This window comes from Folsomia candida, unplaced genomic scaffold (genome assembly GCF_002217175.1).
Source record: "Folsomia candida strain VU population unplaced genomic scaffold, ASM221717v1 Fcan01_Sc005, whole genome shotgun sequence".
NCBI lineage: Eukaryota > Metazoa > Arthropoda > Collembola > Entomobryomorpha > Isotomidae > Folsomia > Folsomia candida.
In genome coordinates this window covers 4,354,515-4,373,281 of record NW_019091197.1, presented here as the reverse complement: position 1 = coordinate 4,373,281, position 18,767 = coordinate 4,354,515, and the positions used below count along the sequence as shown (strand labels likewise).

The 18,767-nt window shown below is 38.1% G+C and overlaps 4 protein-coding genes across 7 annotated transcripts; 3 read left to right on the top strand and 1 right to left on the bottom strand.

Moving 5' to 3' along the window:
• Positions 1-117: 117 nt before the first annotated feature.
• Positions 118-3,293, bottom strand: LOC110850373 (cytochrome P450 2J6). Of its 2 annotated transcripts, XM_035852154.1 has the most exons (10): positions 3,059-3,293; positions 2,907-2,954; positions 2,713-2,832; positions 2,242-2,328; positions 1,783-2,168; positions 1,570-1,696; positions 1,327-1,489; positions 1,122-1,236; positions 569-710; positions 118-506 (listed from the first exon to the last, which is right to left on the bottom strand). In XM_035852154.1, the coding sequence occupies exons 4-10, from the start codon at positions 2,303-2,305 to the stop codon at positions 331-333; spliced, it is 1,173 nt and encodes a 390-aa protein (XP_035708047.1). In that variant the 5' UTR covers positions 2,306-2,328; positions 2,713-2,832; positions 2,907-2,954; positions 3,059-3,293; the 3' UTR covers positions 118-330. The 2 variants fall into 2 exon arrangements, with proteins under 2 accessions (XP_035708047.1, XP_021953500.1); XM_022097808.2 differs by having other exon boundaries at positions 2,907-3,293.
• Positions 3,294-4,777: 1,484 nt separating this feature from the next.
• On the top strand, positions 4,778-13,831 carry LOC110850028. Of its 2 annotated transcripts, XM_035851937.1 has the most exons (5): positions 4,778-4,970; positions 5,032-5,991; positions 9,765-10,197; positions 10,312-12,924; positions 13,018-13,831. In XM_035851937.1, the coding sequence occupies exons 2-3, from the start codon at positions 5,062-5,064 to the stop codon at positions 9,888-9,890; spliced, it is 1,056 nt and encodes a 351-aa protein (XP_035707830.1). In that variant the 5' UTR covers positions 4,778-4,970; positions 5,032-5,061; the 3' UTR covers positions 9,891-10,197; positions 10,312-12,924; positions 13,018-13,831. The 2 variants fall into 2 exon arrangements, with proteins under 2 accessions (XP_035707830.1, XP_035707829.1); XM_035851936.1 differs by lacking the exons at positions 9,765-10,197; positions 10,312-12,924; positions 13,018-13,831 and having other exon boundaries at positions 4,807-4,970; positions 5,032-7,360.
• Positions 13,832-14,055: 224 nt separating this feature from the next.
• LOC110849630 (zinc finger protein 2 homolog) lies at positions 14,056-16,699 on the top strand. 2 transcript variants are annotated; one of them, XM_035852151.1, is made up of 3 exons: positions 14,056-14,386; positions 14,569-14,745; positions 14,821-16,699. In XM_035852151.1, the coding sequence occupies exons 1-3, from the start codon at positions 14,125-14,127 to the stop codon at positions 16,056-16,058; spliced, it is 1,677 nt and encodes a 558-aa protein (XP_035708044.1). In that variant the 5' UTR covers positions 14,056-14,124; the 3' UTR covers positions 16,059-16,699. The 2 variants fall into 2 exon arrangements, with proteins under 2 accessions (XP_035708044.1, XP_021952749.1); XM_022097057.2 differs by having other exon boundaries at positions 14,566-14,745.
• A 211-nt stretch (positions 16,700-16,910) lies between these two features.
• LOC110849674 (bacillopeptidase F) lies at positions 16,911-18,610 on the top strand. Its single transcript, XM_022097107.2, has 4 exons — positions 16,911-17,528; positions 17,601-17,692; positions 17,755-18,206; positions 18,278-18,610. The coding sequence occupies exons 1-4, from the start codon at positions 16,927-16,929 to the stop codon at positions 18,473-18,475; spliced, it is 1,344 nt and encodes a 447-aa protein (XP_021952799.1). The 5' UTR covers positions 16,911-16,926; the 3' UTR covers positions 18,476-18,610.
• The last annotated feature ends 157 nt before the right edge of the window (positions 18,611-18,767 follow it).

Genomic DNA, 18,767 nt, shown 5'->3' with positions numbered 1-18,767 from the left:
CTAGGAAGTCAGAACGTATGCAGATATGCATGTGCATACTTACATATGTTCCTGCATATGTATTTACATATGTACATACCTATGTACGCAATGTACATATTTGTATGCATGTATATGTGTATCTGTACTGATTATAAATTGTTCTATTAATAATATGTACATACAATTATTATAACGTTTTGTTTCGACAAATTCAAATATGTACTGAAATTCGTTGACAATAGTATTTACAGGTGCAAAATATTTACTGATATACATTAGAGATAAAAAAATAATACATAATATGTATATTATGCATTGAGAATTTTGTAAAAAGTAGAGTTGTATGTTTTAGCTATGCATATTATGCCTTCTCCTCGCAGAAAATATAAACGAAGCTTTTTTGCCAATTCCGTAATCTGTAGGGTTTTGACGTCCAGCCGAAACTTCAAATTTTGTACAAATCTCGGTTAAATAGAGCATCAGAGTATTCCAGACGATCGATTCGCCAAGACATCTTCGTTTCCCTAACATTTTAAATTGTCCGTGAAAACTATTAACTTACATAATTTAACAAATTCATCCTTACCAAACCCAAACATTACCATCCTTTCAGTCCTGATCAGTTTTCTTTCATCTAAAAACCTTTCGGGTACAAATTTGTCGACAGATTCTCCCCAATATGAGACATCTTTAAAGATTGGGTCCAAATTGTAAATTATGGGGCACCCCTTATGATTCAAACAATATTAACACGTGATTACATGTTTCATTTCATAATTCTGACAATAATTACTTACAATGGAGGCGCAAACCATATTCAGCCCAGATAATTTTTTGACCCTATTAGTTTGAAAGAGCAAGTCTTTACAAACAACATTTGGCTCGGCACTTGGGCAGATGCGCAAATTTCAGCACGTTATGGGCGCCGCAAGTTCGCAAAAACGCACGGTTTTTCGGGCAATGCCCAAGTGCCGAGCTCAACTTTGTGCGTTTTTGCGAACTTGCTGCGCCCATAACGTGCTGAAATTTGCGCATCTGAGCAAGCCAAATGTTGTTTCTAAAGACTTGCTCTTCCAAACTAATATGGTCAAAAAATTATCTGCGCTGAACATGGTTTGCGCCTCCATTGTTAGTCCAACCTTTCGCACTGGAAGGTCACTTATGCTAAACGCTTCAGTCGCACATCTTGGAATTGGGATGGGCAAAATGTTCCCAACTCGAAAAATTTCGTATAACGTTGCCATTCTGTACGCCCTAATTAATAAATAATATATGTACAACATTAATGCAGGCTCATTTTACGAGGGATAATAACTAAACAAGAAGAAATGCATAAGTACATACTTTGCCCCTGAGTTGCTTAGTTCTTCATTCATAATTTCATCATAAATTTTGTCCTGAACTTTCGGATTGCGCGCAAGCAGATAAATCATCCATTGAATCGCGAAGGCCATTGGTTGCGTCCCAGATGCGCACATATCGGACACTATGCTCGCCAAGGTGTCAACTTTGTTAATTAATTAAGGATTAAATTAGTTAGCATCATATATATTAACTTGAAGTAAATAATAAATTACTTATAATCACCTGCAGTTTCAATAGTGTTGGTACTTTTGTCTTTGTCCAACCAACTCGCAATAAATAGATCCACGAGACCGGATTCATTATTTGGATTCATGTCATTCTTTGCCGATCGGAGTAAACACGCGCGTCCCTAAAAAGACGTTGACCCACATTTATTAGACCAGTCGTTGGCCATAACACTTTATGTACAGATACATAATATATGCAAATATGTACCTGGATGATTTTCTTGATATCTTCACTATAACTTGGATCAAGTGTGTTAGTTGATCCTTGGAACAACAACCAGGATGAGCATGTGTACCATTCTGCAGGGTCGCAGGATGGCTTAGTTTTTAATTTATGGCGGCGTATAATGTCCTGAACTTCTGAACTCTCATGTACCGCTGGTCCGAATAAAATGCCGAAAAGTATGTTGTGACAACTGGTGTAAAGGTCGATGTCTTGCAGTGTCAGGAGCATTTCGTTCGTCTTAAATATTGTGGTTATCTCGTTCTGGACAAGATTTTGGATCATGTCGTCGTTAGAAAGTACTTTACGAATTAATTGGGAAACATGTGATTTCAAGTGCTTCCAATGACAGCCAGAACCCCATGTAATTCCTTCGATTCAAAGAATAGTACATTATTTTGAAAATTCGTAAATTAAATCAAAATATTTGTTCTTTTTTCATACCGTTATCATGACAATGATTCTGACGATCTTTAGCAAATCGATTGTTCCCCAAGATTGCTTTCATAACTTGAAAGGAGGACAGCACAACTAAAGAAAAGTTCAGATAAACTAACGTCTTAAGCGAGTCAGGGATATTTGGGGGTTACAAAGTTTATGATTATATTCGCCTTATTTTGAAAGAAATCTTGGAAATTGGCCTGTCACACCATTTTTTGGACATTCTTTACACAACGCGTGCTATACATACATCAGTCCCACTTGTTTTCGTTCAAAAGAATAGGGATAAAAATCTGACAGGTTATCTGAAAGAGTTTGTTTACATGGTAAACAAATATTTTAAATTTAGATAGATTTATGTAAGGGCAATTGTATCTCTATTTTTTTAACGAACAGTGCCATTATTTATAATCCAAACAATTCTAATCGGCTCGACGATTGTAATTCGCTACTTTGAAAACCTAAAGTACTTACTTGTGTAACGGCCATAAATGTTGACTCCAATGACGTCTCCGACTTTGGACGCTAACTCCGTCAACGCGAAATGAATGGGTGGGCAGGCCTTCTTTATCGAATTGTTCAGCCATAACCAGCCTAAAATTTGAATTCAGAAACCTTAGAATCCACATTTCAATATTTAATCAATATTTATAACTGGGACACCTTACGTGTAAGATATTTTCGTGTAGAATGTGTCCATAAAAGTGTTGCAACGGCTAAGATGCCGGCCAACCATGCAAATAAAGTTGTCATCATTATTGGTTTGTTTTCACTAATTGGTTAGATTTTTTAAGAATTCCTGGTCAGGAGAGACGCCTACCTGTCCAGATATTTATAAACCGATCATTACAAAATCCGAAGGTTTTGGTGGACCACCTCTGGGGCTTTATCGCTTTGAGATAACGAAAATAGTACAACGGTCAACTTGTATTTTACGCAATGAAGCGAAAACAGTGGTATACAAATGATATTTGATACATAAATATACTACAGATTTCTGCGTTGTGCAAATTCTTGCCAGTTGACTTCCAGGAAGTGTCTCAAAATTGTGTTCCTTATTTAGATGGGATTTTATGAGATGTGAGCACCCATTTTGAGCTTTATATTTAGCCTATAAACAAATAGGGGCACCTTATCGTTTAAGAGGACATGTTGGAATTTCCGTTATGATTATTTACATCCATAAAGCTGACTGACCTACTCCTTTACCTTATCGGACATGTAGACAAAAACATGTATAGTGGAAAAGCATTTTCTAAGGTACACATAAAAAACAAATCTGGCACATCCATGAAAAACATCAAACTTTTAGTGGTTAAGACTTTTGTCAGTTGAAGTGACACTTGTTAACGGCAAAACTTATGTGCATTGCAAAAGCAGGCACCATAGAATATTTGTTGTATGTATTGCTTTAGTTATAACTTTATTCATTTATATAAATTGACAGTTTTGGGTATTTGTCGATTACGCCATTGTGTATTGGTTAGAAATGGTACCAAGTTTCGTAGCGGGGGGACTTTGCTTGGGGATATTAATTTTATGCTCTAATACATGTTGTCTCAGTTTATTCGATTTTTGAATTTGAAAAAACCGGATTTTGACACAATCCAAAAATTTGCACCCCATTTTTTTCGTTATCAGGAGTTTCAAATTAAAAATCGAGCGTAAATTTCTGGATTTCTCCAAGTCCGGATTTTTTAAATTTAGAAAATCGAATAAAAAGAGAAGATGTATTAGCATCGAATTAATCCCGAGCAACGTCCTCCCCTCAGTGCGATCATCTTATCTACGTTGTAACAAAATTATGCAATGACATGCATATGTACTGTAGTTCGTATTGTTTGAGAAATTTGGCTTACAAGGGACACTCACGACCTGTCGTTTGAGTCCAGGGTACCCACTATGTTTTTTAGAATCTACTGGGACCCCTGATGAAGGATTCATTCTTATTTCCGTGTAAAACTCATATTTGGCCCAATGGCGTGGCGCCAAACTTAAAAATTTGCATTTTCGACCAATTTCAAACCCCCATAACTTTTGCAGTTTATGTCGGATTTTCAAGTTTTAAGCTTAAAATGATCAGAAAAGTCGAAATTTTTGAGAAAAAAATAAAAATACAAAATTTCTAATTTTTGAGATAATTTTAGCATTTTTTCGACGAACCCGAAATTTCGAAATTTTGTGAAAAGTTAAAAGTGATAATTTTGGAAAAAATTTCATAGAATACCAAAGTTGAACTCCTTGTCATGATTTTTGCCAAAAATTTTGAAAATCCGTCCAGGATTTCAAAAGTTATGGCGGTTTTAAAATGAAAAACCATCAAATTTGGCGAATTTGGCGCCACGCCATGGCGCCAAATATGAGTTTTACACGGAAATAAAAATGAATCCTTCAGCTGGGGTCCTAGTAGATTCTAAAAAACATAGTGGGTACCCTGGACTCAAACGACAGGTCGTGAGTGTCCCTTGTTAGTTAAACGCATGTTGTATTTTCTGGAGGCACTAACCTCCAACCTGTTTTATACTAACGGAAACCGCTTATTGCGCAGAAATGAAATGGGGTTATCAAACGATATGCAAACATTAAGTAAAAACATATTGCAAATATTTGTTGCTCCCACGCTAAACCATTTCCTCCCTATTTCATCACCACAATCAACTTTGAGCCTGCATAGTTTATACATCTACATAATTCATTGAATATCAAAATCGTCAGATTTTTGAAGTGGAATTGTAAGTGTGTAAGCAAATTACTAAAATTATTTAACCTATATAATTGTGCCCATTGTTCCAGGTCAATATTTAAGAAATCTCTATCAAGTCCATGGAACTCCAACCACAATTTCCCAATTTGCCCCACCTTGGACCAACGCCATTCTTTGTCGGAAGAGAGAAAGAACTAAACCAATTAAACAACTTGTTCAAACCTCGGACAGAAATTCAGACTGTGCTCATCTCCGGCCTTGGGGGTGTAGGCAAGACAGAGCTGGTAAAAAAATTCGTGGCAACTTATACCGTTGTTTCCAACATTTGCTGGCTTTACCCATCCCAACAAGAATTTGAAAATGAAGAATCCAAGCAAAAAATTATGGACAAAATTTATGCGAAATTTACCCAAAACAAGTCTAAAGATTTTCCCGATATTCAAAATTCGAATGAATTGATTACTAACAATAACCATACAAATCCGGTTCTTGTTATCGATGATATCAGCGAAATGCCTTCCTGGCTTATCAATTTTACCAAAACGCTATCCGACCGCTTAAATTGTTTCACAATTATTACCACGCAGTTAAGAAACTTAGTCCCAAGTAATAAATCCAATGGCTCCATCCATTTGTCCGGGTGGAATTTACCAGAGACGGAAACCTATCTAAATCTAACGCTCCGTGCCCCCCAATCCCCCGAGGAAATTAAGCAAGTCCGCGATGCCTTCGGCGGACATCCCCTCACCATCCAACAAGCCGTTTGCTACATTTTAAACGAACAAGTGTCCTCACTGCAAGGCAAAAGTTACGGATTATCCCATTTTCTCGAGGAGTACTTGAAAAACAGAAATGTTTCACTGTTAAGTGATCCATTGGAATTGGAAAGCTATCAAAAGACCACACTAACCATGTGGGATAACGCATTGCAAAATATTGAAACAAACTACGGTCTTCATGGGAAAATAGGCTATGCAATTTTGCAGATTTTCGGATTACTTAAAATTACCCGGGTGGATGATGAGTCCGACATCATTCCCTTTGTCAAGGTAATAATGTCTGACGATTGTTTGGGGTCATATATGTTTCAACAGGCTTTACAGCTTTTGGAACGGTATTCATTCATCAAACTGCATAACGGGCAAATTATAGGACACCCCCTACTTCCCGGGGTAATGCGATACAGGCTGAGACATGAATTTAATAAAAATACCGAAATTTCAAAAGAAGATAAACTTTACTCAAATTTGCTTCGTGCCTTAGACTTTTCTATAATTTCATCTAAGGGGTGTGTTAATTTAGGGCTGAAACTTTGGCAGGAATGCAAATCCAGGGCATCCTTGGTCACAACATATTCAGAATTTCCGCACTTTTTGTTCAACAAGTTGATTCAACTTTCAATGTTTTCTGACGCTTCTGATCTCGCGAATTCGAGTATCAAATTGTTCAGGGAGTATTTCACTACCGATAATTATATCATGGATGTAATGATGCTAAATTCGGTTATCTCCGATATTCATCAGAATGAGGGGGAAATTGCGGCACAAAATTTTAAAGATTTTTTTACACCCATTACTGCAGATCAGATCTACGGGCTGCAGAAAACCGTAACCGTTATCTTAAATTTGTTAATTGATAAGGGGTTATCCATTCAAGCGATAGACTTAATAAGTCACATGTTTCAATTCGTCCTGGGCTCTGAACTCAATTTCAAAGCTGTTAATTTTTGTGCGAAAATTACGGAAGGTTTTATGAGATTAAAACATTACAAAGATGCCATCCAACATTATGACGAACTAATTGACAAACTAAAACATGGCAGTCCTGACGAATCTAGCGTATCATTATTGCGGGAGATACGAATAAACAGGGCAATTTGTCTAGTGGAAGAAAATAAATTTCAAGAAGCGTTTCCAGACTTGGATTATGCGGTTCAAGTTAACTCTAAAAATTTGGGGAGTCGTCACATACGAACCTTGGAAACGAGATATTGGTTAATTAGAGCAACAGTGGGAAAATTGGACAATTTTGAGGAAAAACTACGCGTTTGGGAAGAGTTCATTTCCCTTTGTGAACAATTATTGGGCTTGAGTCACGACTTGACAACGAAATCAAAACGTTGCTTGGAGGATATTAAAGTGTTAAACGAATTTGTTATTGTTGACAGAATGACTATGAATTGAACTAAATGTTAAATATATTTTTATGCTGAAATTACTTTTTTCCATGTATTAAGTTGTGGTGATTAATATATTCTAACTAAATGGTCGTAATATATATAACACAATGTGCATTGCTTGTTAAATTCGGCTAAACTCCTATATACTTGTCTATCGTTTTATTACATGGAAAAGCGGTTTATTAGCTGCACATAGATAATCGGAATATGTGGAAATAAATTTTTAACGTTTAATTTCATTTTTAGAGAGTGGGTTTCTTCATCTATTTATGTATAGCATGTACAGTATGCAGGTAGATAATTACATTTCACTTCACTTTTTCAAAAAAACATTTTAAATACAAATTTGGGCAAAAGTTGTTTTATTAGATAGCTTAGTCAATGGTGGAAAGCTTGTACGTATACATACTCATAAATATGGGGTGCTTAATCAGTATCCGGAATTTTGCATACGCATATATCCAAAGGATATCAGTTTGCTCCAAATTCGAAATGACCGTAGCCGTGTAGCAAATACATATGTACATCCATCAACCAAAATCCGAGAACTCTATTTCTCTTACCTTTCCAAAATAAGGTGGTAAAAACCGGCGAGCATTTATAAAAAGTTGTCCGCCACTACCCAGAAAAAGTTGTTACACTCTCCAAGCAATTGAGCTATGGTCATTATTAAAAAGAACAATTTCCAAAATCCTACATGCAGGTTGCTGAATTTCACTGATGGCGAAACGTCAAGTTTAATGGATAATGTAATGTAATTAATATACAGGCACGGATATTTATTTAAGTGCATACATATGATATAAGAAAGAGAAAGGATGGTAAACTGGTTATACTAAAACCGACTAAAACGTACATAAGTAAGGCATGTCCTAGGTTAGTTGGAATGTGCGACTTTAATTAGTGGAGATTACAGTATAGGCAGAAAGTCTTTCCACCCTCATACTTTTTGCACCTAAAGCGTTATATTGCTCGAGAGGCTTTATCGAATGAACTGCAATTTTGCACAATTACTTACCACGATGTAAGGTTTTCGAAACCATACTTTGGATAATAGGGTGGCACAAGGAACGCCACTGTGTAATTATATCGAAAATTCCTGCAGGAAAAAAGTCTTTCCACCCTGATTAAAGCTTAATGCAACATTTGCTGGAAATTTTTGTTTGTAATATAGCAGTCAAATTAGTATTTGGAATGTCCTCCTAGATCCTTTTGGAAGGCAAGGACACGTCTTGGTGTCCACTTAGCAAATGGGCTGGTGAAAGGGGTGTACAAATTATCCAATTCAAATTTGGCGGCGTCATGCCGCTTTTTCTGGGTTGATGGTTTGTGCTAAGCAATTTTGGGCTTGATAAATGACCGTAAATGTTTACTAACATATATGTCCGGTAGTTGTGGACATCAATCCAACAATGAAATCTTCTCTGTTATCAAACAACTCGTAAATAATTTCGATGTGCGCTTAAGATCACAATTCTATTTGGAAATAACATTATTCCCCGATCGTAATTTCCTTTCCTCATCATCAAATTCGAATCAAAATGTAGCAATAGTAGTTGGACTCCATGATTCCTTTGATTTTATAAAAATATTCGACGCCCTTCCAGGACTTACACGCCCAAACCTTTCGATTTCCACCCCTATGCTTAATGGTTTGAATACAGTACTCAGATTTGTGTGTATTTTCTTGTCGTGTCCAGATCCAAGTAATCCCATCTGAACCAAACAGGTTGATATTGACCTTGTCTCTCCATATTGAGCGTTTCCTGTCTTGAAAGGACCAATTATGATGCTTGTTAGCCAATTTAAAATGCTTAGCCATATGGGCCTAGCAGAGATGCTGCTATTTCCGCGCCGCTGGGAATTCAAATCCAGGTTCCTCGATCCTATTCTTTATAATTTGCACAACAATTTGAAGGTAATATTCTTTCCTCATTTCCAGTTGATTTTTACTGCAGTAGCAGAGGGTTTCTCTGAATTGTGGCGAGAATGGCGTGATAGAGTCTTGGGGTCGAAGTCCCTAGCCGTCTAGAAGCTTGCTAGTTCGCCACTATCCCAATTTGTTTGCACTTCTGGACTATTTCGGTAAGCGTTTACTTCCTCAAAAGCAGTTTATCAAAGACTCTTCGATGTCTAACCCCATTATCATATAATGTTACGACCTTTTGCCCCAACCCTGTGCTAAGACGTTTTTCAGGCCACATGAGCTAATATTGATAACAAAAAATTCGTGCAGCGTTATACAAATGTATTTTTTCAAAGAATTATGAACTATGAAGTGGGTCCAGAACGATTTTGGACGATGTTTGTCAGGAATTACACTAGAAGTGTAAATAAGTCATAGGGTGGAAAGACTTTTTTCCAGTTGGGATTTTGGATATAATTACACCGTGTCGTTCGTTGTGCCACCCCATTATCCAAAGTATGGTTTCGAAAACCTTACATCGAGGTAAGTAATTGTGCAAAATTGCAGTTCATTCGATAAAGCCTCTCGAGCAATATAACGCTTTAAGTGCAAAAAGTATGAGGGTGGAAAGACTTTCTGCCTATACTGTATTTTTTGCTTGGATTATTTTTTTTGAGACGCAATTTCAAGGGCTGCATATAAATAAGCAAGCGTAAAGCATTTTTTTTTAATTACAGAATTCAAGAGAAATGAAGATGAAAGTCTCCAAGTTTTCCAAAACTACAAAACCGTCGCTTGACGAAACTCGAACAAGACGTGGCAGTACTTCAAAACGGAAGGATGTCCTATATGTTTATGGCTAATGTTGCTCCTCAGCTTCCACTTGCGGTTCCACACCCAAACGAAACTGCAAGATGACCAAGATATAGGTTGTCACATTTGTGACAGCTGCAGCCAGAAAGGACAGCCCTATCTTCGTCACACCGCAAGCTCTTATACCGGTTGATAAAGTCCCGACTTTTTGCAGAAAAATTGAAACCTAACCAAACAATAAAACAACCGTAAAACTTATTTAAGACCCTAAGACAGATATTACTTATGTGGAATGTACTTGATGTTTCTCCTCGACCGTGAGATGTAGATGTGAAGCCTTTCCAATTATTTCGGCAGGTTCGTACGCCTGAATTTCATAAATTCTTAAATCAAAATTGCACTTTTTCAATAACTATTTACAAATATCTTCACAAGTCTCACCGCATTTTCTACAATTTGACCCGACACTAGAATCAGCATTAAGACAAACACGGCAATAAAGCCATGGATAGTGGATAATGCATAGAATCCAGTCACCGTGCTGAATTTGCTTTCTCGCTTGACGTTGAAAATTCCCATGCGAAGAGCTCCCGTGTAAATGGCACAAGTGATGGATAGCAGACTGGATAGGCATACGATAAGGACAGACATTCCGAAACAATCCCCAATCAAGCGGGAAATTCTGCACAGAGTTTCATGAGAAATTCTTAAATGTTCTAGTTGATCTGCCCGTGTCGTCGCCAGTTTGGACACTGTCAATCTGAAATTACACGAAAATTAATCACCTGTCCGAGTCACAAGCAATTTTAGTCTTGAATTTGGTACCGGGTCATGTCCTTCGTACTGCTCGGGGCCATCAGGTCCCTTAAATCTGCTCCAATATGTTTATGAAGTAACCAAACTATTGTACAAAATCCAGAAAAGAGTGAAGCAAATCCCATATTGTACAATGTTAAGGAGGCATACGAAACTTTCTGAAAAACTAGAAAACCATCAGAAAAAGGGCATGGTGGCTTCGTTTTCAACAAATCCTGGTCACTTCCGGTCCCACCGCCTTTCCTCATTTCCGAAATTGCTGACCCATCACCAAGAAAACACCAGCGGAAGACGAAGTACAAAAAATAGGTGGCATAAAGAATCCCCGATGAACATGTTACTCCGACAAGGAGAAAGTTGACTCTTCTCAAAATACCAAAATTTTCATAAATCCGAGACTTTAACGGGGCTGCAAGAAAATATATTTTTCAAATATCTAGCTTAAAAAACTTAAAAAAATGGCTTACTCATATAAATCCTGTCTTGATAGACACGCTGGATAAGGGCCCAAACCCTTTGCAACTTTCTCCTGCTTAATAGCGCATTCATGAGTATGCCACTCGCTTGAAGGTAAAGCAGCTCTACTTGAAGTCCAAATGTGTAGAGATCCGTCCCATTAAAATATATTTTCAGTATGGTAGTTGCATTTATAAAGAACCAAATTGTGATCGTGATGAAATGCGCCATCACGATCACGTTGATTAGCGATGGGACGCTCAGAAATTTTACGGACAATGCGCATTGACAGGGATGTGCCGTTTCTGGCGGTGTGCTATTCTCCAAGGATTTCGAGTCGTCAGGTTCCATATGATAGATATGAGTTGATCCGTCATTTCTTGCCTCCAAAGTCCCAATATTGACCGCAACGTATGCAATTTGCTCGCTTAACATCAATGGCGGAGATGACGATGCCTGAAACACTTGTTCTTTGGTGTGGACAAATTGTGCCGGAACGATGCCAATTATCTGACACAGGGTAAATATGGGTTTTATGCACCAACAGAGACAGCGGTCAGGGTCTGTCGGCCATTGTGCAAATTGTGGGACCCTTTCCGATCTGGTTATTCGGGGATTTGGCCAAATCACGGTTGGATATTTCCGAAAAAATGCCATTTCAGTGGGCTTCAAGTCGTTAGTACGAATTCTTTGGGGCATATTGAATGGAAATTTTGTATGAGAATTATGTAAGTAATTAAAAACTGCAGGTATGTGCAATAGTGTGCTCTTCCTTCCTTACTGAAAGAAATATGCAATACTGATGACTTGCGGAAATTGCGTGGAGAGCAGATATTACTGGTTATTAGAGAAGAGACATGTTTGTTAATCAATTTCGGATCAATTAAGGAAATTGAGACCTTTCCGTTTAATGATTGTTTACAAGATGATGGATTATTCCATTTTATTAAGCTCAGTAGCTACATACATACATAGATTAGTCTATTACGATAAGCAACCTCCCACCAAAAGGGAAGGGTTTAATCATGGAATGTATCATATCAATTTTCCCAAATCCAATTTGTTAGAGTGTAGAAGTGATATTTCTGTCTTAATTGGATTATGTAGTTTTCACATACATATGGACTTTAGCATACTAAGGTCTTCCTTGTCTCTTACTTGTTTGATCAGATACAGACCTATGATAAAATTTTATTTCCTGTTAAGAAGTTGGTACCTATTTTTATAATTGCATGCATAATTGCATATTTACTACCTACAATGCGTAGGTTTGAAGTAGTTTACTCTAATTTTGACCCGACTAATTTTAAATTGTTAACGCACAGAAATGTACGTGGATCCATATTTTTGCATTTTCTTGAATGCGCGTTTTTTCCCTGTGCCGGAATTTCTGAATAAATTTTTAGCAAAAATCAGGGTTTTTCGAAATTATGTGTACTGACTCATTTATAGCAATATATTCATATCATAAATATGTGTCTGTACATAAACGAAATATTCAATTTCAGGTACCATATGGTCTAATAATACTTACACATATAGTTATCCATTAAGTTATGTATGCATGTAAGTTTATAAGATTTATATTATATTTATGCTAATTTGTATATGTACATAGTATAATAGCTGTCAGAATTTACTTACATGGCACTTATCAATGAACAATGCCGTAATTAAATAAATTATCTCCAAATTCGATTCGCGTATAAATAATTGCACCATGCAATTTGCACGTGATCACGTACAAAAATTATAGTGCCCACTATTTTAGATTTCAGAATTCTTGTCCCCAGTACTGCCAGAAATCTAACGGTAAGTTATTCCAAGTTAATTACTAGTTATGCATAATCATTTTAGAATAGCTACATTTCTATTCAAAGCAAATTTAAATAATGCAAACTATAGTAAAACCGTGACCATGGCAGCCAGCAAGATACTTTGTCTCATCATCGTCCTCGTCTCCCCTCTAGCATCTCGAAGTCAAAAATACAATTCTGATTCCTTGGTCACTATAAAAAGTGGTGGAACTTCTAGCTTGATCAAAGGTTGTCTAACACAAGCAGAACCAGTTGGTGTGTGGCAGTGTGATGGGCGGTCAACTCAAAAATGGCAGCTGAATACGGACAATACCCTCCAAGCCTTTGGAACCTCGACCTGTCTAGAGCTAAAGGAAGGGGCAAATACAGCACATCTGAAAACTTGCGACTCCAGCATCGAAAGACAAAAATGGTTCCATAGTTGCAACCTGGATAAAGCCGTCTGCTTTGTGAAGAGTTCAACGAAGCAATGTCTTCAAGAGGATAAGAAAATTGGAGTCAGGGCCGTCGTGGAGGATTGTGATGCAGGATTCCATTGGAGTATTCAGACTGCTATATAAATGAACTTTTTGTTTTGAGCTGGACAAACCGATGGTTAAAACGATTAAATGAAATCCAATTGACTAGCGCAATCTAATCTTGAAAATAAAAATTTACTTTCGTCTTTGTTATTTAAATGAGTGATGAACGATAAATACTTACATAATGTAAATATTTACGTATGTATGTATGACAGATTGGCTACCAAAATCATACAACTCAATTAAGATTTAATTAATCTGGCTGATAAGATAATATAAAATTTAATTTCTTGTGCGTATTTACTAATTAATTTACGATTGTCACATTGTACCCGTAAATAAAAATTCGTGGCCAGAAATCGGGCCTCAATTCGCTCAGTCTTTCCTGATTTAATTAAATGCATGCATTACTTTCATATAACGCATTAACTTATCAAGATAAGATATCACATCTTTTATGTATTGCATACCATTCTAAAAAATATATAGGATATAAAAAACGTACCTTCATTTAAAAACAAAAATTACAGTGTAAGAAACATAGTTTACATACTTTTAAACGCAGAGACAAAGACTTTGTGCGAGATTCCAAGCGAGCGGCAGACAAATAAACCCCATTCTCAAGTCACAAGTCACCTGTTTTTGGAATCATCATTCTTAAAAAGTAAATAAAAATGGATAATTCCCTAAATCTCAGTTGTTACATTTGCGGTGTGTCAGACAAGTTAATTGTCCCACTAAAAGTTGAATATTCTCAAACGATTTGTCAACTGCTAAGAAAAAACAACGTTTTTCTAAAAAATTCACCCCAACAAACTGACCAAATACAAACTTGGAATAATTGTTACCACTGTTGTGAATTAATTTCTGAATTAAATCGCTTAATAAACAAACAAGGCAAAATTGTTGATCAGATTAAGAACAAAATTGAGAAAGGTGAGGATTATGTATGTAATGGGTCAGACTAATTAATTCTATAGCTGGTACATATTCAAATCATTACGCAAGATGCGAAATGACATGACATGCCAATTTTTTTTTCACAAGTGCAAAATTAAGCAAGATTGCTTAATATTGTTAGTAAAGAACAATCATTTATTCCTATTTTTATTTAGAAGCCAAGTCGATACGAAATCTCGCTCAAATCACTCAAATCAAGGAGGAGGAGGAGTGCGAATCCGAGGCTGAAGAATTCTTTTGCAAAATTGAAGTGGAACCTGACCCCAAAGATGACGAGGAGGGGGACTCATTTGTTCTGCATACTTTTGACCCTCCTCCAATGAAACGGATGAGAAGTAGATAATTCATCATCCTCTTAATAAATATGTACTGCTAAAACTTAATTATTTATCGTACTCATTTATTTATAGGTTCCATTAACACCATGCAGCCCCCAAAGACTCCACGTGCACCACTACCCTGCCCAATTTGCAATAAACTATTTCGCGGAGGTCATGGTCGCCGTCGACGCCAGGACCACATTGATCGTGTCCACGGAAACATTGAAAAGTTTACCTGTCGCTACTGCACTGGCACTTTCTCCACCAATGGTCACTGGCTCAATCACCTCTTAAAGAAGCACGAGAGGCTACAAAATGAAAAATCCTTGTGTTGTACCTTCTGCGAAAAAAAGTTTGCAATTTCTGAACTGTACGAACGCCACGTGGAAAACCATACCAAGCTGGATGGCACTCTACCATTTTTTTGCCAAATTTGTGACACCAGATTCCAACGACAAGACCAATTAGATCAGCACACCGAGAAAGCCCACGCAGTCAACGGGATCAACCGGAAACCAATAAAGTATTCGTGTTCTCTTTGCGAGGCCACATTTTCGAGTCAAGGCAAGCTCTCGACCCATCAAAGGGCAGAACATCCCACCCTCTTAACGTGGATTTGTGGGAGGTGTAACTCCGCCCATTTGGATGAGACTCATCTTGCCACACATTCTCTACTTCATAAAGAGGGGTTGGGTTCGTATTCTTGCCTGGTTTGTAAGAAAGCCGTTTTCAAGACGAAAGTCGAGCTAAATCTGCACTTATCGGGGAAACATTCAGGCGAAGAAATCGTGCCTTGTGGGGTCGACGGATGCCCGAAACGCTTCTCCAGCCTAAACGACAAATTACACCATTTGGGCTCGGAGCATAAGGAACCCGTCTTTAAGTGCAATTATTGTGAGGAAAGGTTTACCAAATACCAGGCGAGAATCATGCATGAAAAGCAAGCACACAAGGATCAGGGTATCGAATCGTTTCCCTGTCAGTGGGAATCTTGTGATAAAGAGTTCCCAACGAGGCTGGCGTTAGGCAGTCATGTGCGCATGCGACATAAGCGGAGAGGGGCCAAAACGTGCGAAGTTTGTGGAAAAGAATTGTCTACCATGGCGTCTTACAAGAATCACATGAAGATTCATAATGGGGTAAAAGATTTAATATGTGACGTTTGTGGGAGGGGTTTTTCATGCCTGAAGGGTTTAAAGGATCATCAAATCACCCATACGGGAGAGAGACCATTTAAGTGTAAATTGTGCGATAAGGCTTACACTCAAGGACACGTGCTCAAAACTCATGTGAGCAAGGTTCATGGGAGTGAGGAGATTAAAAATTAGTCAAGGGATAATTTTAAACGTTATAAGTATGTATCTTAAATCGTTTGAGTTTTGGAAATCATTTTGGCATGTGTGAATGTATGTAAAATTCATTGTCCAATCTATTCATTAGACTAATGTGATGAGTGTTTATTAATACAGACGGGTTTTCTAAAAATATTTTTGTATAATCGTATTAACTGACAGTATTGAAATTAAAACTTGTAATGAACAATTTGCTATTATATTCCATTCACAGAGTAACAGTGGTAATGATGTAGTTAATTAGAATTAGGTGTGTAAATACTTTCGTATGTCAATGTATGATTACTATATACCCAACAATACACGTCTGAGGACGCCGTTGGTAGTGCATGTACCATATACATACATTGGTATATATTTAGGTACATACTTATATGGTTATGTACGCTATCTTTTAAATATGTAACCGCATTCTATTTAGATTCCAGGAAAATGTAACAAACTTTTTTTCAACCTGCATAAGTAGATTGTCGGTACGTAAATTTACACAAATATTTAATAAGTCCGTATGTGTTTAGATATGTATGTACATAAATAAATACGTAAATGGACATCTTTGCTTACCACACGATTAGCCCCGCCTGCGTCAGCAATAAATTTCTTAATTGGGTTACCTATTTATGTACGTTTGAAACTACTACTTTTCCGCACGTCGTCAATTTCTGCCATCCCAGCATAATACATTTCTCTAATTACTCATGAAACAATTGCCACTTTGAAAACCGCAACATCGTCCCATTTTTCAGAATCCCATCTGTCTCCAAAATTTTAATTGCATCTCCCATCCCAATAAAATGATCCCACCCTCTCCATCCTATTCTCATTCTATCCGCGCACCCTAACCATGTCGTACTTTCCTATAACGGTCCTCCTGACCCTCGCGGTCACTACCAATATCCACGCCGGCGATGTAACTTCCGGCCTTATGGAGAAGCTCAAAGCGAACGGCAAGGCCGACGCCGTGCTCTCCATGCCATCCATCATGTCCTCCGTCCTGTCCAATCCAATGATGTCGCTACTCTCGGGCAACGATAAGACCAACTTCATGACCGGTCTGATGAAGCAGATGACCTCGGCATCCCAAGCCCCGTTTCTCAACGCCCTCCAAAGCCTTGGCGTCAAGGACACGCAACCTTTCTGGGTCGCCAACAAGATTTCCATGAAGGGCGTCGGTGCTCCTGTTATCAACGCGCTTTCCGCGCTTCCTGGCGTGTTCGAGATTCGCGAACCCTTCCGCGTCAATCTAGTCAACCCCGTGGAACGAGGTGACAATTCAAGCTTCTCCCGCAGATCGGGCGACGCTCAATGGGGCGTTCAGAGAATCGGGGCTTGCTCCGTGTGGGACAGGACGAAAGGCGATGGCGTCCTGGTCGCCAATATCGACACTGGAGTAGCAGCCGACCATGAAGCGCTGTCAGGAAATTATGCTGGAAAGTTTCATGATGCGTAAGAGGAATCGTTTAAAATTTCAGAAGGGATTATTCAGGTTTGAAATTTATGGTATTCGTTTTCGTCCAGTTATGGCGGTCACACTGAGGACGAACCTTATGATGATGGAGGTCACGGGACCCACACGATGGGGACAATTTGCGGACAAACTAATGGCATTGGTACTCAGCTCATGTTTCAATTTAAGAAAAATATCTACCTCAAATTCGCATATTATTTTCAGGTGTTGCCCCCGACGCGAGATGGGTTGCTTGCAAAGGTCTCGGAAACGATGGCGGGACAGAAGTCATGTTATCCGAGTGTGCCCAATGGATCCTTGACCTCGAAGAGAAACCCGTCGTGGTTTCCAATTCCTGGGGCGGTGGCCAGGCCGGCAAATGGTATAATGACGAAATCACTGCTTGGCAACAGGCCGGTATCGTTCCAGTTTTCGCGATCGGAAATTCTGGACCAAATTGCGGAACTGCCAACTCTCCAGGAGATCAGCCAAACTTGATCAGTGTCGGCGCCACACAACAAAGCAACGATATCATGGCGAAATTTAGCAGTCGTGGTCCATTGAAAGGAACCAAAACGATTAAACCGGAAGTAGCCGCACCTGGACAGAATGTCTTGTCCGCCTGGCCGGACGGTTCTTATCAAAGCTTGAGCGGAACATCCATGGCAACGCCTCATGTAAAAAGCTTTACTACCTGAATTTAAAATATGTCCAAATAAATAATTAACTAACCAAAATGCTCTGATAGGTCGCTGGCGCAGTGGCTTTGATGAAAGCGGCAAATCCAAGTATCACCTATAAGCAGATTTACCAAAAGTTGACCAGCACGACCGACAAACCTACAGTGGCCAGTGGGGACTTGAAATGCAGTGGCAGTACGAACCAAAAGTACCCGAATAATGCATATGGTTATGGCAGGATCAACGTGGCCAAGGCTATGGCATAAGCACAGAAGGATTTATTAGTTTACATAATTCGTAGAAAAGTGTGGATCTAATTAATTTTCAAACATTTGTATAGGGACAGTTGGTCCATGAATTAATTGGCAATAAAATTTTAAAATGTGTCATGTTTTCATAAATTATCATTTATTCAAATTTATGGACAGAATTAATTTCAACATATGTACATAATTAATAAATTCACTTCCTGAGCAATTGATAGATTTAGAACCATGCAAGTGTGTATTTATGTACATATACACATATGGAGCAACCTATTGCACCATGATATATTTA